Raw genomic sequence first — 22578 nt, forward strand, 5'->3', positions numbered from 1 at the left:
TTACTCCTACCATTTGTATAACACGAGAGAAGTTAATTAAAAAGCTGCACAGCAGGGCTGGAACTGTTAGAAACTAGAAAGAGAGAAAGAATGAGGCAGTACAGCAAACAGGAGCAGACTTCTGATGTTCTCTGCACATGATGTTTTTTTCCCATTAAAGTACTTTCATGGCTGCTCCATGCACTTCTCAAAGATCAATTCATCTTGCACACAGGCTTTGCTGAAAGATAATGAGCAACTCCTAGCAAGAGTCAATTAACATGTAATCTTTGACATTTTGAATCATGAGCAGTTGCCAAATGGTTTTCTCTCTACACTGAATGAAACCTATTGCTTAAGCACTGAGAATTTGATTTTGTTACATCTTTTCATACTCATCCAGACTGCTCTGCTTTCCAATGTCAAAGTGGGAATGAGCCCTGAGTCTGTCCCAACACTTAGCATAGAATCATTAAGGTGGGAGAAGACCACTTAGACCATCCAGTCCAGCAATCAATGGATGATGCTTTGCAGGGACCTTGAGGAGAAGGATCTCTCATTTATCAAGACTTAAGGCTATGAAGGCTACGGAATAACTTCAGTTATTCTGGCCCACTTGCTAGAAATGATATGAAAGTTTTTTAGATCATCTGAAATCCTTGCAAATATTTATATGTATTTAATGTCTTTGCTGTCTCCTCTTACCACTTCTGAAAACCAAGCAAATTACACTCATCAGAGTGTAATTATCAGTTTTGTGTATTAATGATGGTTGTGGAAGAAAGGCTCAAGTGAGCTCTCAAATGAAAATGACTTCTGCAAAAGAATTAAGGGAAAAAAAATGAAGTCTCTGGAACCAAAATCCATGAAGAAGTTCTGTGAACTATAAAATCTTCTAGTAGAATAGAATTCACACCTTTTAACATGTGCTGCATTGAGAGTGCAGAGTGGTCCTATCCACTGGTACATGCTGACCCTCTTCAGATGAAATGGCTCACACCTCAGCTTCATCAGTCAGTCAAAGCACAGGTAAAGCAGCATAGAAGGCGCTGTTGCCAAGGCAGAAGAGCAATGCATGGAGCAGATGCAGATTAGCTGCTGTATATCCTGAGAGTTGTTGCCAAAGCAAGGAAATGCTAACTGAAATTAACAGTAACATGATCTACTTATGTACCAAGAAAGTTATGTTATGAAATGCATGACCCCCAACATTGTGGCTGATAACAGTGAAAATGAGAGTGAGATGCACTATGCCAAAGGTACCTCATCAGTAAGAGTTAGCAGCCTTTTACAATGAATAGATCAATGGAAGGTTCCTAATGAGAAAACGACTGTAGCTAGTGTTGATGGTACACAAACAGAAAGGTCACCAAGGGTCTGGGTGGAGCAGGATCTGAGAAGACTGAAGTTTCTAATTTACAGTGGTAGACGAATATGCTGAGAAAATACATTTGCAAGCTTGCAAAGGATTAATTGGGATGAATCCAGCTGCAGCCCACTGCATTAGTTGTGTGGGAGCAATTAATAAGCAGATTAGAAATAACACAGTTGTTTACTTTGCATTAAGGCAACATTTCCATTTCAGAATTTCACTGAGATCTCAGGTTTAGCACAGATACTTAGCATGGAAGATCTCTTCCAATACCAAAGCTTTAAATGTAGAGATTAATTGATTTTCCAGGCACCATTTTAATGCCGAACAACTTAATTTGGGCCTTAAAAATGAAGCTCCAGTTTTGCACGACAGATCTAAAAAGTGTTTAGGGAAACACTGTTCAAACGACTTAACACACAACAAGGTTGGTATGAATGTACTTGGATTGGCTTGTATTTGTGCTTTGCAGCTACATAAAGGCCACAGAGAGCATAGGACATGTTTAAATGTTAAAGGTAATTATTCCTAAGCATTCGTATTCCAGTAGCACTTACAAGTCCATCATGCAGTAGGGTCTAACTGCTTTATTCCATTTGTTAACACTGGATTCTAACATGGAGGCCATAGAGCTTCTCCTTCTGCCTCAAAGGAGGATCAACAGGACTTAAGTAGAGTTGCATGGCTTACATTTAAAATCCTGCACTGATGAAAGCCTTTCCCCACAAAAATCACCTCTGCAAAGTTGCATCTCTGTTCTATCTCTTCCTTCCTGAGTCTGTCAGGCACCCTGTGGGTCAGCAGTGCAGCTCCCACCTTAATGCACAGAGCAGCTGAACACTCAATTAGTGGCAATGAGCTCCCAAACTCATTGGCACTGGAAAATTAGTTCTGTTGTTTGCGTACTAATGCTTCAGAATCTCTAGACATGCATAGCTAATTTTGTTTTTAACCACTCTGGCTGCTCCCCTCAGTCTCCAAAAGCTCCTGAGAAGCACTATAACCCCCCCTGGTTCCCATTTCCATGATGCATGTTCCCAACACATGCAATTACTGCATGCATAATTGCCAGCTCACATACACTCAATTATTAGTTTCTAAAGCAGGTATTTAACTAGTCCTTCTAAATCACTGGGAGGGTGATTTAAGCATGATTTTATATACCCTTGTGGTGTCAGCCTTAGTGAAATGGTTTGAGTGTGCAGTAAATCACACGATCCAAGCCTTAGTGCTGTCTGTTTTATAATCAGGACCTACCATCACAGAACAAGTCCTTTAATACACAGAAACCTTTTAAATTTCTGAATATCTGGATAAAGCAAACTGTCTTAAACAAAGGCTGAAAAACAGACCAGCACACTCAGCATAACAAAAGAGCATCAAGAGATCTGAAAGCACAGCAAAAGTGGCGAGCACGTTCTGCTGAATATATAGCACAAGGGACTGAGCATGAGCATCCAATTCAGATGGATCTTGGCTCAACTGGGAAATATGCAATTAAATGACAATCCGGCTGGATGCCAAGCTGTGATATAGGACATTCTGACATCTAATGCAAAAACCTTATTGATGCCTCAGAGCACTCGATGCCTTCAAGTCTTTGTTGGAACAACTGAAGCATAAAGTGCAGACACTAACAACTAGCCAACTGGGCTGTGAAAAGACTGAATAAAGTAAAAAACAGAAGTTTGTATGTAGCTTAAGACAAAACACTTGCATTGCTTTGAGGAATGGGCAGGGGGACAAGAGTCCTGGTGGCTTACCCACAGAATCATAGAACAGTTTGAGTTGGGAGGGACCCTTAAAGGCCATCTGTCCAACACTTCTGAACAGGGACACCTACAGCTAGAGCAGGTTTACTTATTTTTCCTTTAAATTCTCATTCTGACAGTTTGGATTGGTTGTTCCTAAAATAAAATACTTATGTGCCAGGTTTTAGATTTGAGATCAAATAATTTCTAGATCCAGCTACCTTACACTTGCATCACCTGACCTGTAAATCACATATACAAAGAAGAAAGTGCATCACAGGAGCTGTATCGTAACAGCCACAGAAAGTTTCGCACTTATCTACTAATGAGTTTTTCAACTACTCTAGAGATTATCTCAAATTCAGCTTCATGTCAGTGTTTGAAATATTACTGTTTTGGTAAAAACTGACATGTGATTTCATTCCCAGTGACATGGAGAATTCCTGACTTGGGCCTTTCCTACTATATCATGATCTCTTTAACTTACTCAATTGCCATTAGTTTATGGAAATACTTGATTATTCCCATCTGAATGTGGATTTGACCAATCTGTATAGACCCAAAGAGAACACCTGCACATGCTGTTTTCAGTACCCCAAGTCCTTTCAGGTTCTAGAAAGTATTTTCACTCCTAATACAAGTAGCAAAATAAATACTCTTAAGGCTAATTTCCAAAACAAATTGTAAAAATATCGACTAGCCCTATAATCTACCACAATATTTTGTCCTTTAACTCCTTGCTTGCCCATAAAAAATATAATGGATGAGATTGCTTGTAGTGTCATATATCCTGCATGTTCCTGTAAAATACACTTACATGAAATTTCATTTGGATGCAAAACATAAAATAACTCCTTATTTTCCTGAAGACAATATTCCTTCAACTGCAGAAATCATAACGAAGCTTCCACAAATTTCTCCTGTTTGATTTCATTCCCAAGAGCTAAAGATCTTTTCAACCTTTTTAATTTGCCTAGGCTGATGAAGTTATTTCCAGCTTTTCAGAAAAATTCACAGCATTTGATAAAGCAGGCTGACCTCCATGTGATGTTTTGGTTATAATTTCCCTCCTTCATCCACATTTAGCAAAGATGACTCTAACAATATTTTTACAGAACGGGTCATTTACAGCATTGTCAGAGCTGTTTCTTTTGCGTTTTCATATCCTACTAGCAAGCATTTCTCATTTCAAGTCCTACACTGGATTCAAATGAAGAATAATCGGCTTAAGATTTAAGAAATAGATGTTGCAATCTTGCTCTTATTTAAGATTCCATCACACCCATCTCATCAATTACTACTTTCGAAAGCATCCTTGTGAGGTGTAGCTCTGAATACAAAACATACAGGTCTTACATCATTTTGTTCTCTGTTGTTGTTATGAAATCTGGGGGTAGGAGAGCAGCCTTTGAGGTCAGCTGCCTTACTCCCAGGTGCTCCAAGAGAAAGACGTTCTGCATCATGCAGGACTGAAAAGAATTATGTTTGCATATCAGTAGAGCATTGTCATCCATTTCTGTTTAACAGTAGAGAAAAATGTGTTGCTTTTCTATCTCTGCCTCATCCACATCAACTGTAGAGAACACAAGAAACTTGAACAGAGGATTTTGTTGGGAACATACAACAATGGCTCTCTAACTTCAACTGTCCTTTGAAATGTGTGGTACTACTTGTAATCACTAAAGCCCAGCACAGGTAAGTTGAGAACAGGGACGCATGAAAGATCACACAACTAATTACCTGTACCTTGTGGAATTAAAACAGAGAAGATGATGCTGCCTATTAATGTCATAAGTTTGATGCTCTCAGAATGTGCCAGAAGATAATTATGACTAAGTGGACATGAAAGTCTTCCAAGATAAAAAGTTCTCATTTCAAGGAGGAAAAAGAGGACAAAAAGAGTAGTGCTACTATTGATGGAAATGATGCCTGCTAACGATGTAAAAGCTGGAAATGTCAAGCCATGTACAGTAAAACTCAGTAACCGCACTGTGATCAGATTATAAAAGGGGAAGGAACATCTGCAGTTTGTTGAGTTATGAGCAAAGACTGTAATATCAGCATTACCCAAAGAAAGCACATTTTTACCAACGACAAGGTCTGCAAATGAACTCGTATCCTTCTCTATTTAACATTTCAGATACAGCTCAAACATATCTACAAAAAGCAAGAACTGCAATGTGGCATCAACAAAATAAACATAAAATAAACAAAAACAATCACTGTGATTTTGCGTACAGCATCTGTTCTACTCTGCTTCACTATGTGCACTCTGATAACAATCATTACTTTCAGATGAAGAGAACTGCAAAATAAAAGTCAACATCTTTTTCAATTCAATACTACTTGTGCTGTCCTCAGTTGAACCTTATTGTTCTTACAGATGTAAGACTTCAAATTTAAGTAGGGCTTTCTAGCTCTTGAAGCATAAGACTTTGATAGACCACCTCCTGCCTCCACAACTGATGCAAATTTGAAAGAAGTTCTTCTGAATTGGTCAATTTTGAGTTTTCAGTGTGCTTTTATTCTAAGAACTTGATTTTCAGAAGGGCTGAGTACTTAAATTTCATCATTGGGTCACTTGTCATATCTTCATTAACCTTACTGAAGCTTCAAGAAACGGTGCAGCAAATGATAAACCTCTTCTATAGGCAAGCAGCTCAATCCAAAAATCAAATCCTGATTCTGGTGCTAAACACAGCACCAAGAAGTTCCCTTCCATACCAAATTCTCTGTCTGCTAAGAGTTCAAAACATTTCTTTGAACTATTGAATATCTGTAACATCATTCATTTAGGTTCAACAAGGCCAAGTGCTGGGCCCTGCACTTTGGCCACAATCACCTCATGCAGCGCTATAGGCTTGGGGCTGAGTGGCTGGATGACTGTGAAGAGGAAAGGGACCTGGGGGTGTTGGTCGATGCTTGACTGAACATGAGCTGACAGTGTGCCCAGGTGGCCAAGAAGGCCAACAGCATCCTGGCCCGTATAAGAAATAGTGTGGCCAGCAGGAACAGAGAACAATTTTCTACATCACAATTGTTACTGAACGCTTTTCATCTAATCAAGTTTACTGAAATCAACACTGACATGTAATCAGTCCCAGCCAGTTACAGTAATTGGCAAAAACAGATATATATAAAAAATATCTCTGTCCTACAAATCTAGCATCCCTAGAACATCTTACACACTTTCAAGATTGAAACAGAAGAAATGTAGCAACCACCCTGCTTAATTTTCAAGTATTTGGTTATTTGTTTTCCATTAACAAATTTAAATTCCCTATCATCACAGTCAAGAGAGAATCTACCACAAAATGTTTGCACTCTAATTTTGCATGACGTGTAGAAAAGCAGATTTACAAGAGGTAGGCAACCAACTCAACACATTACATGAGTGTATTTAAAAGCTTTACTCTACTTATTCACTCAGAATGCCCATCAATAAGTTCAGTTACATAGATAATTCCTGCTAGACTTCATTACACTACCTTCCGGATTAGAAAGTACTAACTGAACAAATAATATGCCAGAGTCATGCAAAAAAACCCATTCTTTACTTAGCTGTGAAAAGGAAGTAAAAACTTAAGTAATTAGAGCATTAAAGGAAAACATGACAATTTTATTATTAATTAGTAACTTTTATAGCTCAAATTTAAAAATATTAAATCAGAAACAATTCAAATTCACAAAGAAAAATCTGGAACTATTTACATTTATAATTAAGAATATTTAAATTTTTGTCAGTATTTACTTACTCTTTGTACAAGTTCTTTCACACAGCCATATTTACAAACATATTTTTAAAACATACAAACAAACATATTTTATAGCATTTACAAATAATTTGAATATTATTTTTTCTTCAAAACTGAAGACTATTCCATTGAGTTGACAAACATTTGGTTTCATCATATGATACCGAACAGTTCCTTATTCTGTGGGATGGAAAGAGTCATTGTCCAATTGTCTAAAAAACAACTGGTACCTTGAATTAACATATTAAAAGCCATATGGCTTTAAATATCACCCAAACAATCAACTCACAAATACAAATTAAAAAAGATGTCCTTCCAATTTTTCCTTAAAAAAAATCCTCCCCCCCAGAAAAACCAGAACAAAACCAACCATTTCATTTCCATTGAAGTCAAGCACAAATTCATCTGTAAGGTGGGATGGAGGGACTTTTCTAGACAATCTGCTGTTTTAATTGATGTTTATTTCTATTGTGGTCAAAAATGATTTTGAGCAAACAATATTTTGGAGATTTACGGGAATCAAATGAGATCTTAGATGGGGAAGAATAACTTTTCCTGATAATAAGAACTTTTTTCAGGAAAAAGGAAGTCCAAAGTCGTTTTGTACTGAAAGTTACTGATTCAACCCAACCAGCCGTATCAAGTAACAAGCTTTTATCTCACAAATTAACAAAAAATCCAACTGCTTGCTAGTTTTTGGTTGTGTTAGGAAAATAAATACAAGTTTTAGCATTCACAAAACAAGAAGCCATCTCATTTGAATACCATTCTTTAGAGCTCCTGCACAGATTGTTCCACAGGTTGTTCTTCTACAGACTGCATCGCTTCCTGAACATAAACAATGAATTCTGAAGCCTCTCCACCCTGCGTGTAGACAGTCACTGTCTCAATTCCCTCCACTTCATCTGATGAGACTACCAGGTGATGCTGTTCAGACAGCTCCACTGAGGCCTGCTGCAGAGTCTCCTGAATCATCAATGTGTGATTGGTTGATTGCTCCTCTTCTTTTACCTAGGAAGAAATTGAAGTGTTAGCACAAGTTTCACTTTTCCAATAAATAACCACTATTGCGATGATTAATGCAAATCTGAAACAGACATAAGAAACTTTTGAAAGAAAATTTCAGTTTTACACAAAATTCATAACGATTACTTTTAATAGGTGTTCAGACACACAAAATACTGAGAGCAGTAATCCATTATTTCAGTTACATGCATGAAGAACTACGAAGTTACAGGAACGTAGGTCTCTTGAAACAGCTTTAATCTCTCACCATAATTAACTGAAAACTGCTATTATTTAAATAAACCAAAAGTCAAACAGCTCCTCCAGTATTAACGATATGAGAATCCATCCAAAACCACATTAAAGACATCCACATTTATAACAGAATAATCACAGAATGGCTTGGGTTGAAATCCTTAATAATCATCTTAAAACATCATCTGGATCCAACTCCCCTGCTGTGGGCAGGCAGTGTTGCCACCCAATAGACCACAGATCAATTCTCAGTTTTTTACCCAACAGATTGTTGATCATTGTAAGCTATAACAACAGTCACTGTAACCACAACATAATGGAGTAATTTATTAGAAAACTGTGAAATTTAAGTTTAGCTGAAATGCACCCCTAACACCTGCATGTGAGGTACTAATTTTTACATTACTGAAAGAATACTGAGAGAAGCAACTGAAAATTGCTTTTAATAAGCATTTTACTTTTTGTCAAAAAAGAAAGATGTGCAGCAGCTTTTGGTATCAAATTAAGAACTCAACTATTTGTAAATTATACTGAGACTACAGTACACAGCAGAATTCAAGATTGAAACTTAGCTCTTCACTGGATCCATACAACCTGTCAATGCATAATGTTCCAGACCAGTAACAACACATTAGAAGACTAAGTTAGGAGGAGGAAACTGATTCTAACAAATACTAATTATAATATTCTTTTGGGGACAGAATGGGATAGCAATTTTTACATGCACAAGATACATACAAAGGCATCTGTTAGGTGTTTTCAGCATAATACCACTCCCCTTCTTCATTGAAGAGGGCTGGCTTACTTGCTGGAGCATAAATACCAACCCACTTGCATCTGCAACATGCAGTTAATTAGCTGTTCTCTTTTTTTCCTATTTGGAAAATGGGTAGTTTTTGCTAAGGCCTAGTTCTTTTTCATTTAGGCTTAGAAAATGCTTTATGAAATGAACTTCCAGAGATAAATGATGTTTATTTGTCACTGCAAGAAAGTAGCTGACTGAATCTCTAGAAGCAATCTCTACAGAAATACTTTCTTCACATCATCGAATGGATCTATAAATCACCAACTTACCTATAAATCACGAACAAAATATATATTTATCACCAACAACAGAGCACGAACACAGACCCGTGGTTCACCTACATACCTTTGCAGAAAGCAAAACTTGATGGCATATCCAACAATCACAGAAAGGGTAATATGAAGAGAACACGGGATCAATAAATTATCAGTTTACTAGATTTCAGTGTGACCCTTGTACCTCAGAGCAGCGCATGCTGTGCTCCTGGCTGCACTGAAGTCACAAGAGGTTTTAAAAGATAAGTATGACAGATTCCTCTCTTTGCGGAGTCCACTAAATTACATACACACAGATCTGTAACAGGCTTTTTTTTTTTTTTTTCAATCAGAAACTGATACAAAAGTTCTCCTCTCCCCCTTTTTACTACATTGATTTCTAAGCAGTATTGTTAGAGCAATGGAGTCCAAGAAAGAAGTTCAGTATCACTGCTTAGGAGAAGAGTGGGAACAGGGGAAGAGTGTTCAAGCATGTGCCAGACTCCCTAGAGACTGTCAAGGAGAAATTCTGTATGTTCTTTTATTTATTTATTTTACACTTCACTAAGCAACCATTCCCATTTTTGCATACTGACTGTTTTGTGGGGTTTTGTTTTTTTCTTCCATGTTTTAAGTATCTGATAGATCAGGAAGATTTCAGACACACACAGACCCCCGTAGGATTTCATATCACATTGAGCTTTCACTCAATTCATCGAGCTTTACAAAGCTCTTTCTCAAAGAATAACAAGTATGTTCAGGTGTTAAATTATTCAGAGGTCCAAGAGTCAGTACGTTTGTGGTACAATGATGAAACATAAGTGGATCTTAACTGGTAAAAGATCAAACGTAAAGAGAACCTTAGCAGTGCCATTTACCTTACCTCAACAGCACAATCACAGCTTCTAATGCTGACTCTGGCTTTGTTGCACAGCATTCAGATTATAGGGATAAAGCTAGGGGATAAGGGTAAAGCCCAGTCCATCTTCGGCATCTTTTACCAAGCATACCTGAACAAACTAAACGACTAAAAGCAACATAACACTTTTCTTCTAATATTCCTATAAGCCTTTTTCAACACAAACAACGACTCCAACTGCTGCATAATCACTAAGAATTTCTTGAATTCAGACAGCACTCCTTTTTTTGTAACTGTTTCACTCTCTTTCCTGAGGCTACCTGCTCCAGTGGTGGCTCCTGCTTGAAACGGAAGGCTCCACACAACATCTACTAAAGAAGATCAGAACAGGAGGACAGAAGTCTAATCACCAGTGGAGTTGGATAGGAAGCTGCAGTTAAAAATGTCAAGACAATTAAAATCTCACATCTTGTTCTTAAGTCAGCTCACAGATAAAGTCCTTGATGCTACAGATCTTCACACATGTACAGAACGAGGTGTCTAAAAGTTGGCTTTTTAATTATGTAATGCACAGTAACTTCTCTGGTATTAGTGCATGATACATAATCCTCTGACAACACGCCTCGGGCCAGAAAAATTACACTACTTTGCTAAGAGCTGCAAGGATGCACAACACAGTCTGAAAAAGATCTTGTATGGTCTCACTTTAGTCACTTAAATCAGAATCCATAAATAATTTTAAAAATAGTTCTGAGAGTGTACATAAATAATGAACAAAGGAAGACAAACAAAGCACAGTTGACACGAAAATGAGATGAAACCAGAATCTCATTCAATTAAATAACAAGAATCTAATACTTGTTCAGTTTTATATGCTTTTGAAATTAAAATGGCCAATAAAGAAAGTTCATTTAACTTCCCTGTCTGCCTTTATCAATGTGGATTTATGCCCTTGTCAAGCAAGGTAAAGAAGACTAATGTGCTTATTTCTGGCTTTTCTAGCTTCCAGTATCTTTTTTGGACAGTTATCTGTAATCCTTTTAGTTTGACAAATTACCACTTCATTTTGGACATTTACATTTCAAATCAGTCCAATGTTTACATGCTTCTGCTTGGTTCCTGTTAGATTGTTCCACCGGGAATAATCTCAAAACGTTAATTTACATCCCTCAAACTGATGAAACAGTGGGACAGTTGCCATGAGACTGAATGAAGTTACTACACTCAGTTCCTTTTGGTGGCAAATGAGATCTTTTGAAGAGTAGCATCCATGACCTCTTTTCTGTTCAAGAGCCAGCTGAAAAGCATCTGCCTGCATATACTTTGCTAGAGAATGCCAGCAAGAATCTGAAGCCACACACAGCTGGTATACTAAACCAATTTAGTACCTGCATAAATATTCTTGACTGGCTTAGAGTGTTTCCTCACAGAAATTGATGGGTCCTCAGCCCCCACGCCTATACAAGAAGACCAAGATTTCTAAATTATCTCAAGATCTAAATGCAAATAGCCAAGCACTATCTAAATGACAAAAAATGGATACATTTAGAGGAACTTCTTCCTGTAAAACAAAACAAGTAATTTATATTTTGAGATATATTAACTCAAGCCATTAATATGCCAAAATATACTTTTTCATTTCCATAAAAAAGGAGAAAAAATAGAAATACATAAACTGCCAAGGCTGCTTTCTTATTCTATAGCTCATAGAAATAATGAGTATCTACATTTTTCATTGCAGTCAACACGAATTCCAGATTCACATGCTCAAAACAACCTTGCTGGGTTTGATTCACAATCCTCGGCATAATCTGTGCCTTGATTTTACCACAACGAAGAAGAGTTAAACCGATACTGCAGGAATTCAGAATCTTACACTAGGTTACAGAAGACTGTATTTATATTTTAGGAAACCACAGTAAGTAAATGTACATGTTATCAACTGAAAAGCTGAAAACAGTGATTAGAAGCATTCTAGATCATAGAGGGCACCTGGATACGTGACGTCCCAGCTTACGTCACTGCCTGCTGGACTACCTCTGCCATTTTGTTTGGGGCCATTGGAATTATCAGAACTCTCTCTGTTCTAGTTTACACACAGACATATTGTATGAAAAACACACAGATGCAGAGAAAAACGGTTTAATTTTATCACATGAATCTCAATCAATGAATCTCAACAATCTGGCGAACAATCATTTCAGAATAATAGGAAAAATCAATATGCAAGACTGAAGTTGCATAAAATTAAAAATGCAAAGTGGCAAATAAATCTTCATACTGGTGAAGTACATTTTTAAGAAGCTTTATCCTTTGGCTGGTCAAATAAATCCTGACTAAGAGACTGTGATTGGCAACATCTCTTGTCTGGCAGAATGTTTTATCATCAGATTTTCCTCTGAAGAAGTAAGGCAACAACGCCCCAATTTCAAGAGATCTGAAAGAGGGCACTGATGTTGATAAAAAATGTTACCTATATGTTATGCAGATGACAACAACTTCACCGAAACTAAGAAAATGGGGACCCAAAGTGCCTCAAATAAAACTTTCATTTGCTGGCATCCCTGAGTTAAAGAACAAACTGTTCCGTGTGCTGAAGGAAGATCAGTCTTGATAATCAGCACATATATAGCCCTGTGAATTAACAAATTTTCAGGATGAACAGTGTGCCCAGGATCAAGTAGGTACAAATCAGAGCCAGATTAAAATATGAGTGTTCCTGAGGTGCAACATGCAGTAACGGTTAACATGACAGCCACAGTAATATTATTAGATGCTTACTTTTGAAGATGTGTTATGCCATAAAATTCTGTTCTGTGATCATCTGCAAGCTGATATGTAATCCTTGCTACGCATTACTTCTGCTGTCATGTTGAAAAAAGCGGCTGTTGCCATGGTAGGATTTTACCAGAGCCTAAAGAGATCACAGACTGAAATGATGAAAGGAACTAAAATGAAGTGTGAAATGCACAAAAAACCAGTGTTTTCCTAAGCTTGACAAAAATCTGTCTGGTTAGCAAACAATTCATACACTTGCTCTTGAGATCAAGGTATTTAGAAGTCCAGGCTGAAAACGTGTCACTGTGCTTTTCAGGAACAGAGCTGAATTCCAAGCTGCAGAGGTACTAAGATCACTCTTGTCTGTGTTTTTGAATGGGAGAAAAAGAGAAAGTGAGCCAACAGCTGCTCTTCGTTGTTAGCATTAGTATAGTGCTTTGGACCAGGATCTGAACTCTATCAGGTATTCTAAGTGCAAAAAGTATTTCACATACAAAGGTCTTATAATTTCATCATAAAACATGAAACAGTAAGCAGACAAAGGAGTTGAGCAAGCACAATACCCTCAGACTGGACATTAGGAAAAACTTCTCTTTAAGAGTGGTCAGGCACTGGAACAGGCTGCCCAAGGAGGTGGTGGAGTCACCAACCCTGAAGGTGTTCAAGAAATGTGTAGATGTGACACTAAAGAGTGCCACTTACTGGGAAATACTGGTGATAGATGGACAGTTGGACTGGATGATCTTGGAGGTCTTTTCCAACCCTGGTGATTCTATGATTCTACCTTCATGTAACAGCAGCACTGTCAACACCGACAGCCTAATCACAGATAACTGGTGGTGTCTTACTTTTGAAGACATGAAATACGAATTACTCTTCATCAGAAATCCATGTAACTAAGGACAGCCATAGAATTGCAATGGTTGGAAGTGACCTCTGCAAGTCATCCAGCCCAACCACCCTGCAGGTTCCATGCAGTATGCTGCAAAGGAAAGCATCCAGGTATGTTTAGAACCTCTCTAGAGAAGGAGACTCTACAACCTCTCTGCACAGCCTGTTCCAGTGCTCTGTGAAAGCTCTCCAAGTAAAGAAGTTCTTTGTCATGTCCATAATGTTATGGAGAACTAGGAATTAAGGGAAAGTACAGGGATTTGAAGAGGCGAACAATACTTTGGGAATAGGTTAGTTGTATTTTGGAAGGGGGAGTGATTTGGTTTTGTTAGAGAGAACAAAGAGTGCTGCTCTGCTCTAGCAGTTTTCTGTGTACAAGGCAGGCAGGATTTGCTCTGAACAAAAAGGGATTTCAGTAACTTGCTCATACAGGAAAAATAATACTGAGGACAAGATTTAAAGCTTTATATAATCATCTACTGATGAGTTTCTCATATCGGGACAACAAGTTCTGTGCTAGTAAAAATACTCAAAACATATTTCAGGTCTAAAGACAAGCAAATTAACAACACATTTGTTCACTAATATCTACATAAAAACAGGAGATATTGCTAACATAGTAAGCACAGATAACATGCAACCAGACTTAACTGAGTAGTGATCTGTAAGTTTGACTGAAACTAGAAATCCAAAAATCTACTGCTCTGCTCATTAAATCGAGGCAAAAAATATGAGATATAGAATTCTACATAGTTTCTACCATTGGTTTCAAAGAGATTTTATAAAAATAATACACTCTGCCTTTACACAAAATAAATGTATTGAAACAGAATGTGTCTGGCTACCACAACTCCTAATGACCACTGGAAATGGAAGAGCAACATCTATAACAGGTATGAACTGTGAAACCAACAAAATGTACCTTGAATTTTATCACCACAGAGAATCATTTACAGACAGGACACGATGACAGACTGTTTTTCTGCTAAAAGAAATGATGTGAGTGTGCATTTGTGAGGGAAGCATTTCTTCACAAGAAGCACGGTATTTATATCAAACAAATGCTTAACACAGAACAATCTTCTCCTCCAGAATTAGTTGGCATCCTTGTTTGATGTATCAGCTAACTGAAATATGTCGTCATACTTCAAGGCAGTCTGTACTTGAACGGTTTTGAAAACACATCTGCAGACACTGCTAATCAAGTATGGCTGTGATACAGTCATGATTGCTCATCCTCTAATCCTGGCTCTATATTCAACGTGTGAGCTAAAAATACAATCCACCTATGTAAATTATGGACTGAACAGACTCTGCTAGCAAAATAAACAAAAACACAAACATATTAGTTTCCACCCTATAGCATAAGAGTGAGATGACATCTGTTATGAGTCACAGAGAGTTAAATCCACAGAAAGGAAAATGACTGTTTTACCGTACCAGACACTCCTTGCTATGTTCTGTTTCTGCAGAAATGCCCAATTTCTTGTCCATCTTTACCATTCACTGTGGATATTTCTTATTTTGTTAAAGCATTTATTAGTCTCTTTCCTTTTTTTTTTCTTTCTTTTTTTTTTTTTTTTTAATTTAAAAAAAGCTTTTTCTTCAGGTAGTGCAGGACATCTCAAACGATATGCCATAAATATCATCACTATCTGTAGTGATCCAGACTTGATCACCAGTAACTGAAATAGATTCAATCTGACAAGGCTGTTCTTTTCATGTCATGCTGCGATCAAAGCCTTGCTGTGGATTTTTGCCAGTTTCAGAATATAATGGTAGAACACAATGGATTCTGGTTTTCTTTCAGGCATCTGGTATACATTACCTTCCGCATCAGCTGCATGTTCTCATAGCACAACATGACAGAGTTTCTTCCAAATCATAACACCAAAAAGGGTTAATCTTGATAATAATTTAATATACTGGCTCTCAGGAAAGAATGAGCTGAAGCCATTTAAAGTTCTAGACAGAACCTTTGAAAAGACTCACATCCATAGCACTATCAGAGCTAACATCAACTTCCATTTCCCAATCATAACCCAAGCTAGATAGGACTTATTTACAGGTTTTTTTTTAGTTTAAAGTCATATTATGAATAATGATTCAGCATGGGATTCATTTTTGTTATGCTATGAAATGATTTTCTCTTATAAAATCATTCCTATGAACAACAAATACAAAGTTTCCATAGTCAAAATTGATTTTTTTTTTTCTTCTCAGCACTCAATACGTGAGGTGGGAGCTCTGAATAGAAAATCTGATCTTGAATACAGCTGCATTATAATTCATACTCATGGTTTATTATCTAAGCAATATGAACACATAAAACTCAGAGAAATAATGTAATAGAACACTGTAAACTCCACAACCTTTCTGCTTGTGAATTAATACAAAATAATTTAAAAAGAAGATACCAGACAAAGCTAGGTATATATGTGACGTGTAGCAGTGTACTGAGAAGGACTTAAACAAAGCTTGTTTCTTCAGGCAAAAGCCTTGCATTAACATGAAACAGAGAAGACATCTGAACACGCAGTTTGGGGAAGTACTAAGGGATGACAATGGCTGCTTTATCAATGGGTACTACCTGGATTCACACAATTTTAGGGACGAAGTGTCAATGGCACATTTATAAGTGAAAATAAAGAGGAATACAGATGTTGCAGAAAGTTCCAGGGAGGAAAAGGAAAAAAAAACAATATATAAAGATATGTAAAGCAATATTGTAGTGTAATGTTCACAGAAGAAAAAAGACACAAAAATGTTTAAAATGTCCTACTAATTTAGCTTTTAGAAGAAGTTTCTAGGTGCATACATCAAAATATGAATGGAATTTGCTAGGCAAGCCAAAAATGAGAGACGACAGTGAGAACTGATGAAAAAACTGGGTTATGCATGCTCTTCATAAAAAAAAAAGAAACATAACAGCATTAAAACCAGAACAATAAATGCTGTTAAGGAAAAAAACACAACAAAACTGAGCTGCTAAGCAAGGACCTGGAGAGGCCACTGAAGAACAAGAATGGAAATTCAGTGACAGATGATGCTGATATATTGCTGACACCCTGAATGAATTTTTTGTCTCACAATTCAGAAGAGAAGCTGAAGGTCACAGAATAGAGTGCTGAATAAATTTTCCAGCGGAGAAGTGAAATGCAAACATGTCTTATGATCACCTCAAGGTTAACAATTAGGAACTCAGCATAATTAAAACCTGACAAAGTAGCAGGTACAAATGAGTGATATCCCACAGAAAGCAATGCAGTATTAAAGAAAAAAAAAAGAAAAGCTGTCACTTCCAAATAGGAGAGGATTACAATCATGTTAATAACATTTAAAGACTTCCCCGCATGCTAAAGTGGGTGTGGCAGTAATTCTGAAGCCATTCTCTGCTGGAGAGCTGAAAACAATAAATAGAGCAGTGTCATGGGCTAAACAGATTTAATAAAGCATCAGAAGTATAACATTAAAATAGGAAAAAAAAAAAAAAAATCATTAAAAAGCCAAACAGCTCTACAGATCTCCTTTGATCCTTACTCTAATTCCACAGAGCCCACCCAAAGCAAATAGGAAGCCAATCCAAGATAACAGAAAAATTCAACGTAAGCAGGGATAGCACAAGATCATTCAGCATGAGAAGTACTACAATTCTACATTTTGTTTCTCTGTAACTTCAAAATCAAGGGAAAAAGGCATTTGATCAACAGTGCTCTAACAGCAGGAACAGAAAAGAAAAGCAGTGAAGAGTCTGTGCTCTGAGATTTCAATATTTGATGTAGGAGTGAGTTGAGTTTACACCACTTTGACATTAGACCACTGGAAGTTCTTGATATATATAGAGCAAGGGAAAAGCAGTGATCAGTTCTTAACAGCTTGTAAACTCAAATGCTAGAACTATGGATTAAAAAGTGACAGACAGAATTAATTTGCAATATGAACACTTACAAAATGCTATCAGCAAATTCAGATGCTCTGACTAAAAAGAGGATAGAGTTTAAGATGAATGAGAAATTGATCAGATTCAATACTTGGAAGAGCCACCGAATGTTTTAAATTATGAATTTTCATAGAATCATAGAATCTTTCAGTTTGAAGGGACTGTTAAAGGTCATCTAGTACAACTCCTCTGCACTGAACAGGGACACCTACAGCTAGATCAGGTTGTTCAGAGCCCCATTCAGGCAGACCTTGAATGTCTCCTGGGACGGGGCATTATCCCGTATGCTGTATTTTCTCACTCTCACGTTTCTATATATACTTACCCACTCATATTTTATGTATTTATAGTGATGGCTATGTATTTAAAATAAATACATGTGTGTATTTATGTATAAACATGTGCATATAAACTCGGGCTGAGATGGAACTAGGCTGTTTAGTCTGGGGAAAAGGAGGCTGAGGGGAGACCTTATTGCTCTCTTATTTGCTTTAGGACAAATACTGTATGTGTCTTACAAAGTCATTCACAATTTAGGCCTTACAGAACAACATTGATTTCACAAGAAATATACCAAAATAAAACATAGCTGTTCTGAAGAAGAGCTCTTACCTGCTTTACTACTGTCACAGTTCCAGGTGCCATGGTAACTACAGAAGCAACTGCAGTGGCATCATGGGTTTCTGATCCCAACTCTATGATTTGCTGCAGAATGTTTACAGCTGTTGGATCAAGTCTTTCACCTTATCAGAAAGACAATAAGCATAAGGTCATTACAGTAAGTCAGGTCTAAGGGTATGTGAATCTAACTGCCAGAGACACTTTCCCCTCATGCTTTAGCCTTGATACATAGTGTGTCTGTAAATTCAAACAGCTCACTAACATGACACTTTAATAACAGATCTATGAGATGAAAGTATTCACAAAAACAAATTTGCCTGAGGAATGTGTGCATCAGCAAGTGAAACCACACTGCTCATTTTTATGACTATTTTCAAGATATCAAAAAGAATACATTGAATAAAACAATGGATACAACTAACAGCAGTAACTGTAAATTAGGCAGCTGCGAGCCTACACAAATCCAAATCTGTATTTGCCAGACATTCATAATAAACAGAATCTGAAATACCTATAACAAAGACAGCTGTTTGGTATATTAGATACCCGTGTTTATCATCTGTCTGACTGTCTGCAACACCTCTCAACCTAAAACACATTATCACTAATGTTCTGAAGTGAAAAAGGTAATTTCTTGAGAGAAACAATGCCTATTATATTATGTGTATGGGATAAGAACGTAAGTTCGTCACATTTCCAAATTATCTTTATCTGTGCAATTCTACCAAAGGAAAGGCAAGTTTACAAAAATAAATGAATAAATAAATAAATATTCATTTCTCTGTAAATGTGAAAAGGAAAGACTCAGCTACTGAAGAATGTTTAGTGATGTGCAGGAACAGGAATCCCTGTCCTGTGGTCTGCATGCTCATACAATTAGTAGTAACACGACAGACGTCAGTAAGGGAGGAAAACTCTCAAGGTCATGATAAAGCTGCTTTAATTTGCTGAAATCACTGCTGGAGTAAGGAAAGAGGCGCAAAGGAATCAGTCAGTGGAATAAAGCTCATGTCTTAACCCCCAACCTTTACAAACTGATACTGTGGTGGGAATGTAGCTCAAATCATTTAATTTCAAAGTAAGTAGTCACATTTTGTTATCCAAATGAAATACAGTTTTATCTGAGAACTGAAAAATGTTTTCTTTATTTTTTTTTTCCTATATAACTGCCTTCAGTTACATAACTGGTATAAACTGCTAGGTTTTCTACCTAGAGGGAATATGTCAGAAAACTTGGATGATTAAAGCAAATTGTTCTACTTTTGAATTTACTGCTTCATGCTTAAAATCAAAACTGTTATATACAGCATATTCCACGATCATGCTTACTTTAATTTAAATACATTATAGCTTAAGAAATTTTCTCAAGATATTTTTACTCATTCTGAATTCCCACTTATTAAAGTAAAATAATATACATAAAGTGCTGGTTGCATGTGACATGCTTGGAGATGCCAAAAAATAAATGGGAGCTTGTGAAACTTATGTGTATTATGAACCATACAGTTCACAGCAATGGTAAAATGCTCTCTTCTGTCAGCCACTACATTTACTTGCACACACACATTTCAGAATATATAAGCACTGATTCTAGTCTCTGTTTTAATACTCTCTTAGACCTGAGAGTTTCTTCTTACAGTTGTTACTGTTCCTGACTTATCAACCTAATCTAATTCCTCTTCTTCTTATCCAATGTGATTCTGAATATTTCATTCTACTCTCTGTACCATCAGAATTAAGTTTGGCTGTGCTGTTTCAGGAATATGGTAAGTTCAGTATTCCACTGTGTCAGTTCTGCAGGATGGTTGATTTAAGCGGGAAGTAAAATGACAGCTAAGAACTGCCATTTGATACACACCATCTGCTTTGCCAAGGCAGCTGCGTTCACAGTATATTGAATAATACAGGCATGCAATTCCACATATCGAATAATAAAATGCAAAGTAGAGCGTGGTAAGTATTAGTGACTTAAGGATACAGACATTCATTAAAAATGGTCACTACTCTCCAAGACAAAATATAAACTCAAAAGAAGTTCCGGACAACAAATTTCAGCATTTTTAATTGTTTCACAGGGACTGTATATTGCCCAGTATACTGAAAAGAATTAGATTTTTATTAACACATATTTGGTGTTCCAACACCCAGAAAAGTAACTTACCATTTTCAGAAGTGTATCTAAGGTTCTGTAATGCAGCTACAGCAGCCTGAGTACCCTGATCGTCTTCTCCAGCCTCTGTGATATGGAGATACTGTGTAGATGCTTCTTCAGAAACTTCAGCAGTTAACTTGAAAACAAAACCCAGCCAATGCATGGATAATCTTCCTCTTATTTAAGCAAATTAGAGAACAATCCGAGTTATATGTTTAAAATAATGTGTTTTGGACAATAAACAAGAGTTAAAGAAATTATCCTTCCCACAACTATGATTTTCAAATGAGGCTGTTAGCAGCCTCTGACTTGGCTTCCTAGATCTAAGTTATATTTTTGCGTTGATCCTAAACATAGATGCTGTGACTCCTATATACTTTGGACACAAGACGAAATAGTAGAAGACTTACTCTTTATAACAGTATCACGTTTAGCTGATTAACATATAAATTCAGTCTTCTGTATTTTAACATTGTCTGGACCAAATAATAAGCTTATTTCATTAATTCAATATAACCTCACAGCTTTGGGCACCTTCAAGTTAACATCAGTGAATATTTTGTATGCTTTTTAGTTTCACATACTTTTGCTAAAACTTTCATTCTTTTCGCAGCAGAGGTCTAGAGCACTCTCTATAACCACTTAATGTGTTATTAATCCAGTTTCTAGTCATGAAAGCAGTCAATATTAACAGTCACAGGAGTGTGCGTGTTGAAAATGGTGATGAGAGATCATGTGACCTCCTGTTCTTATATAAAGAGGAGAACGCACCTTTGAATGCTTGTTACCCTTAACTTTCTCTCCATAACTTTCTAAAATCCTGGGGCCAAATCCATGGAAAATTTGTTTTACCTCCCACTTTGCTTCCCCGTCATGTTCCACAAGCTTCATTCCATGCTTGTTCTTAAGATGTCTATTGAATTCCCATTTTGTACCGTATACAAAGCTGCAAACAGGACACTTAATAGCACCTGCAAGGAGACAAAAATAAATTTTTTCAGTTATTTTTCTATTAAGTATTTTTCAAGGAAGTAAACACCCACTTCATTTCACCTTATCTCTGCTAAGATTTAAAACTTAATTTATAAATCTTTGCTTTGGTAATGTAATAATATGAAAAAAAATGGGGAAAAAAAACAACCTCACAAAGTAGGTGAACTCTTACAATGCTTAAATGACAATTCTGGATGACAGTAACAGGAGGAGTCTGGAACAACTCATGTACCTGGAAAGGTATAGCAATCTTGCTTCCCCACCTTCATGCTTCCCTATGATGGATGAAAAGTTGAAGGAATGCTGTTTCCATCTCTCTTTGCTTCTACATCCCTCCCACAGCTACCAAGAACAGGAACATACAGCTACCTGTATTAGCTTGAGATTGCACTTCATTTCTGTATTTAAGTCCAAGTGAAAAATAGTGGTTTCAAGCCTGTTGAGCTCAATGTCAAAAGAGAGAGCTAGAATGTAACTGAGGGAACTTAAACTGCAAAGTAACACTTAGAGGGCAAGAGCCTGAGCTCAGTCATGATTCTGGTTGAAACACAAGCTTAACAGCACTAAGAGACCATTTGTAGTTTCCAAGTGACATTTCTTTGAAGTACAAGGGTATCTGAGACTCATATTCTGCTGTAGGCCCAGCACAAACTAAGACCAAAATGTGCATTAAATAATTCTAAATAAACAGAATATATTCAATATATAAATACTCTTTTATTTCACAATAAATACTCTTTTATGTCAAATCGTAGAGTTCTTTAGAGACTTTAATGCTTGCTCCAATGCACACCGTTGTAGCTTCCAATATAAATTGGATGTATATTAAAAAAAATCTACAGGAATGAGCTCTGTCAAGTTTTAGGTTTAAATATTGGCTTCCTGTTGTACTATTAAGACACGGATTGTCTTTGAAGACACTTGTTCCAACTTAGTCAAGTTTGAAACAACATCTTATTAAAGCAGACCAGGAAGAGTTAATAGTTTTAGAGTTTCGGTGTTGATGTTAACATACATGGAAATGTAAAACAGGTTTCCTGTCTTCCTACAAAATAAAACATGGCAAGAATTTGGTACAGTGTTTACTGAGTAAACATTTTTTTACAGGTAAAAAAAAATACTGAATATGACGAAATCATGTGCAGCCAATTTCAGACTAAGAAGGTTT

General features: G+C 36.8%; 1 protein-coding gene across 2 annotated transcripts in view; it reads right to left on the reverse strand.

Annotated features, from left to right (window-relative positions):
- Positions 1 to 7265: 7265 nt before the first annotated feature.
- The window catches only part of ZFAT (zinc finger and AT-hook domain containing), an 80670-nt gene continuing 65357 nt past the window's right edge, over positions 7266 to 22578 (reverse strand). The window contains exons 13-16 of one of the 2 annotated variants that reach the window (XM_015856355.2): positions 21270 to 21388; positions 20427 to 20553; positions 18257 to 18387; positions 7266 to 7868 (exon numbers count right to left, since the gene is read on the reverse strand). In XM_015856355.2, coding sequence (XP_015711841.1) covers positions 7629 to 7868; positions 18257 to 18387; positions 20427 to 20553; positions 21270 to 21388 — 617 coding nt within the window. In that variant the 3' untranslated portion in view covers positions 7266 to 7628. Of the gene's footprint in view, positions 7869 to 18256; positions 18388 to 20426; positions 20594 to 21269; positions 21389 to 22578 lie in introns of those variants that run through there. The other variant, XM_015856356.2, reaches the window with a different exon arrangement.

The sequence above is a fragment of the Coturnix japonica genome, chromosome 2 (assembly GCF_001577835.2).
Source record: "Coturnix japonica isolate 7356 chromosome 2, Coturnix japonica 2.1, whole genome shotgun sequence".
Classification (NCBI taxonomy): Eukaryota; Metazoa; Chordata; class Aves; order Galliformes; family Phasianidae; genus Coturnix; species Coturnix japonica.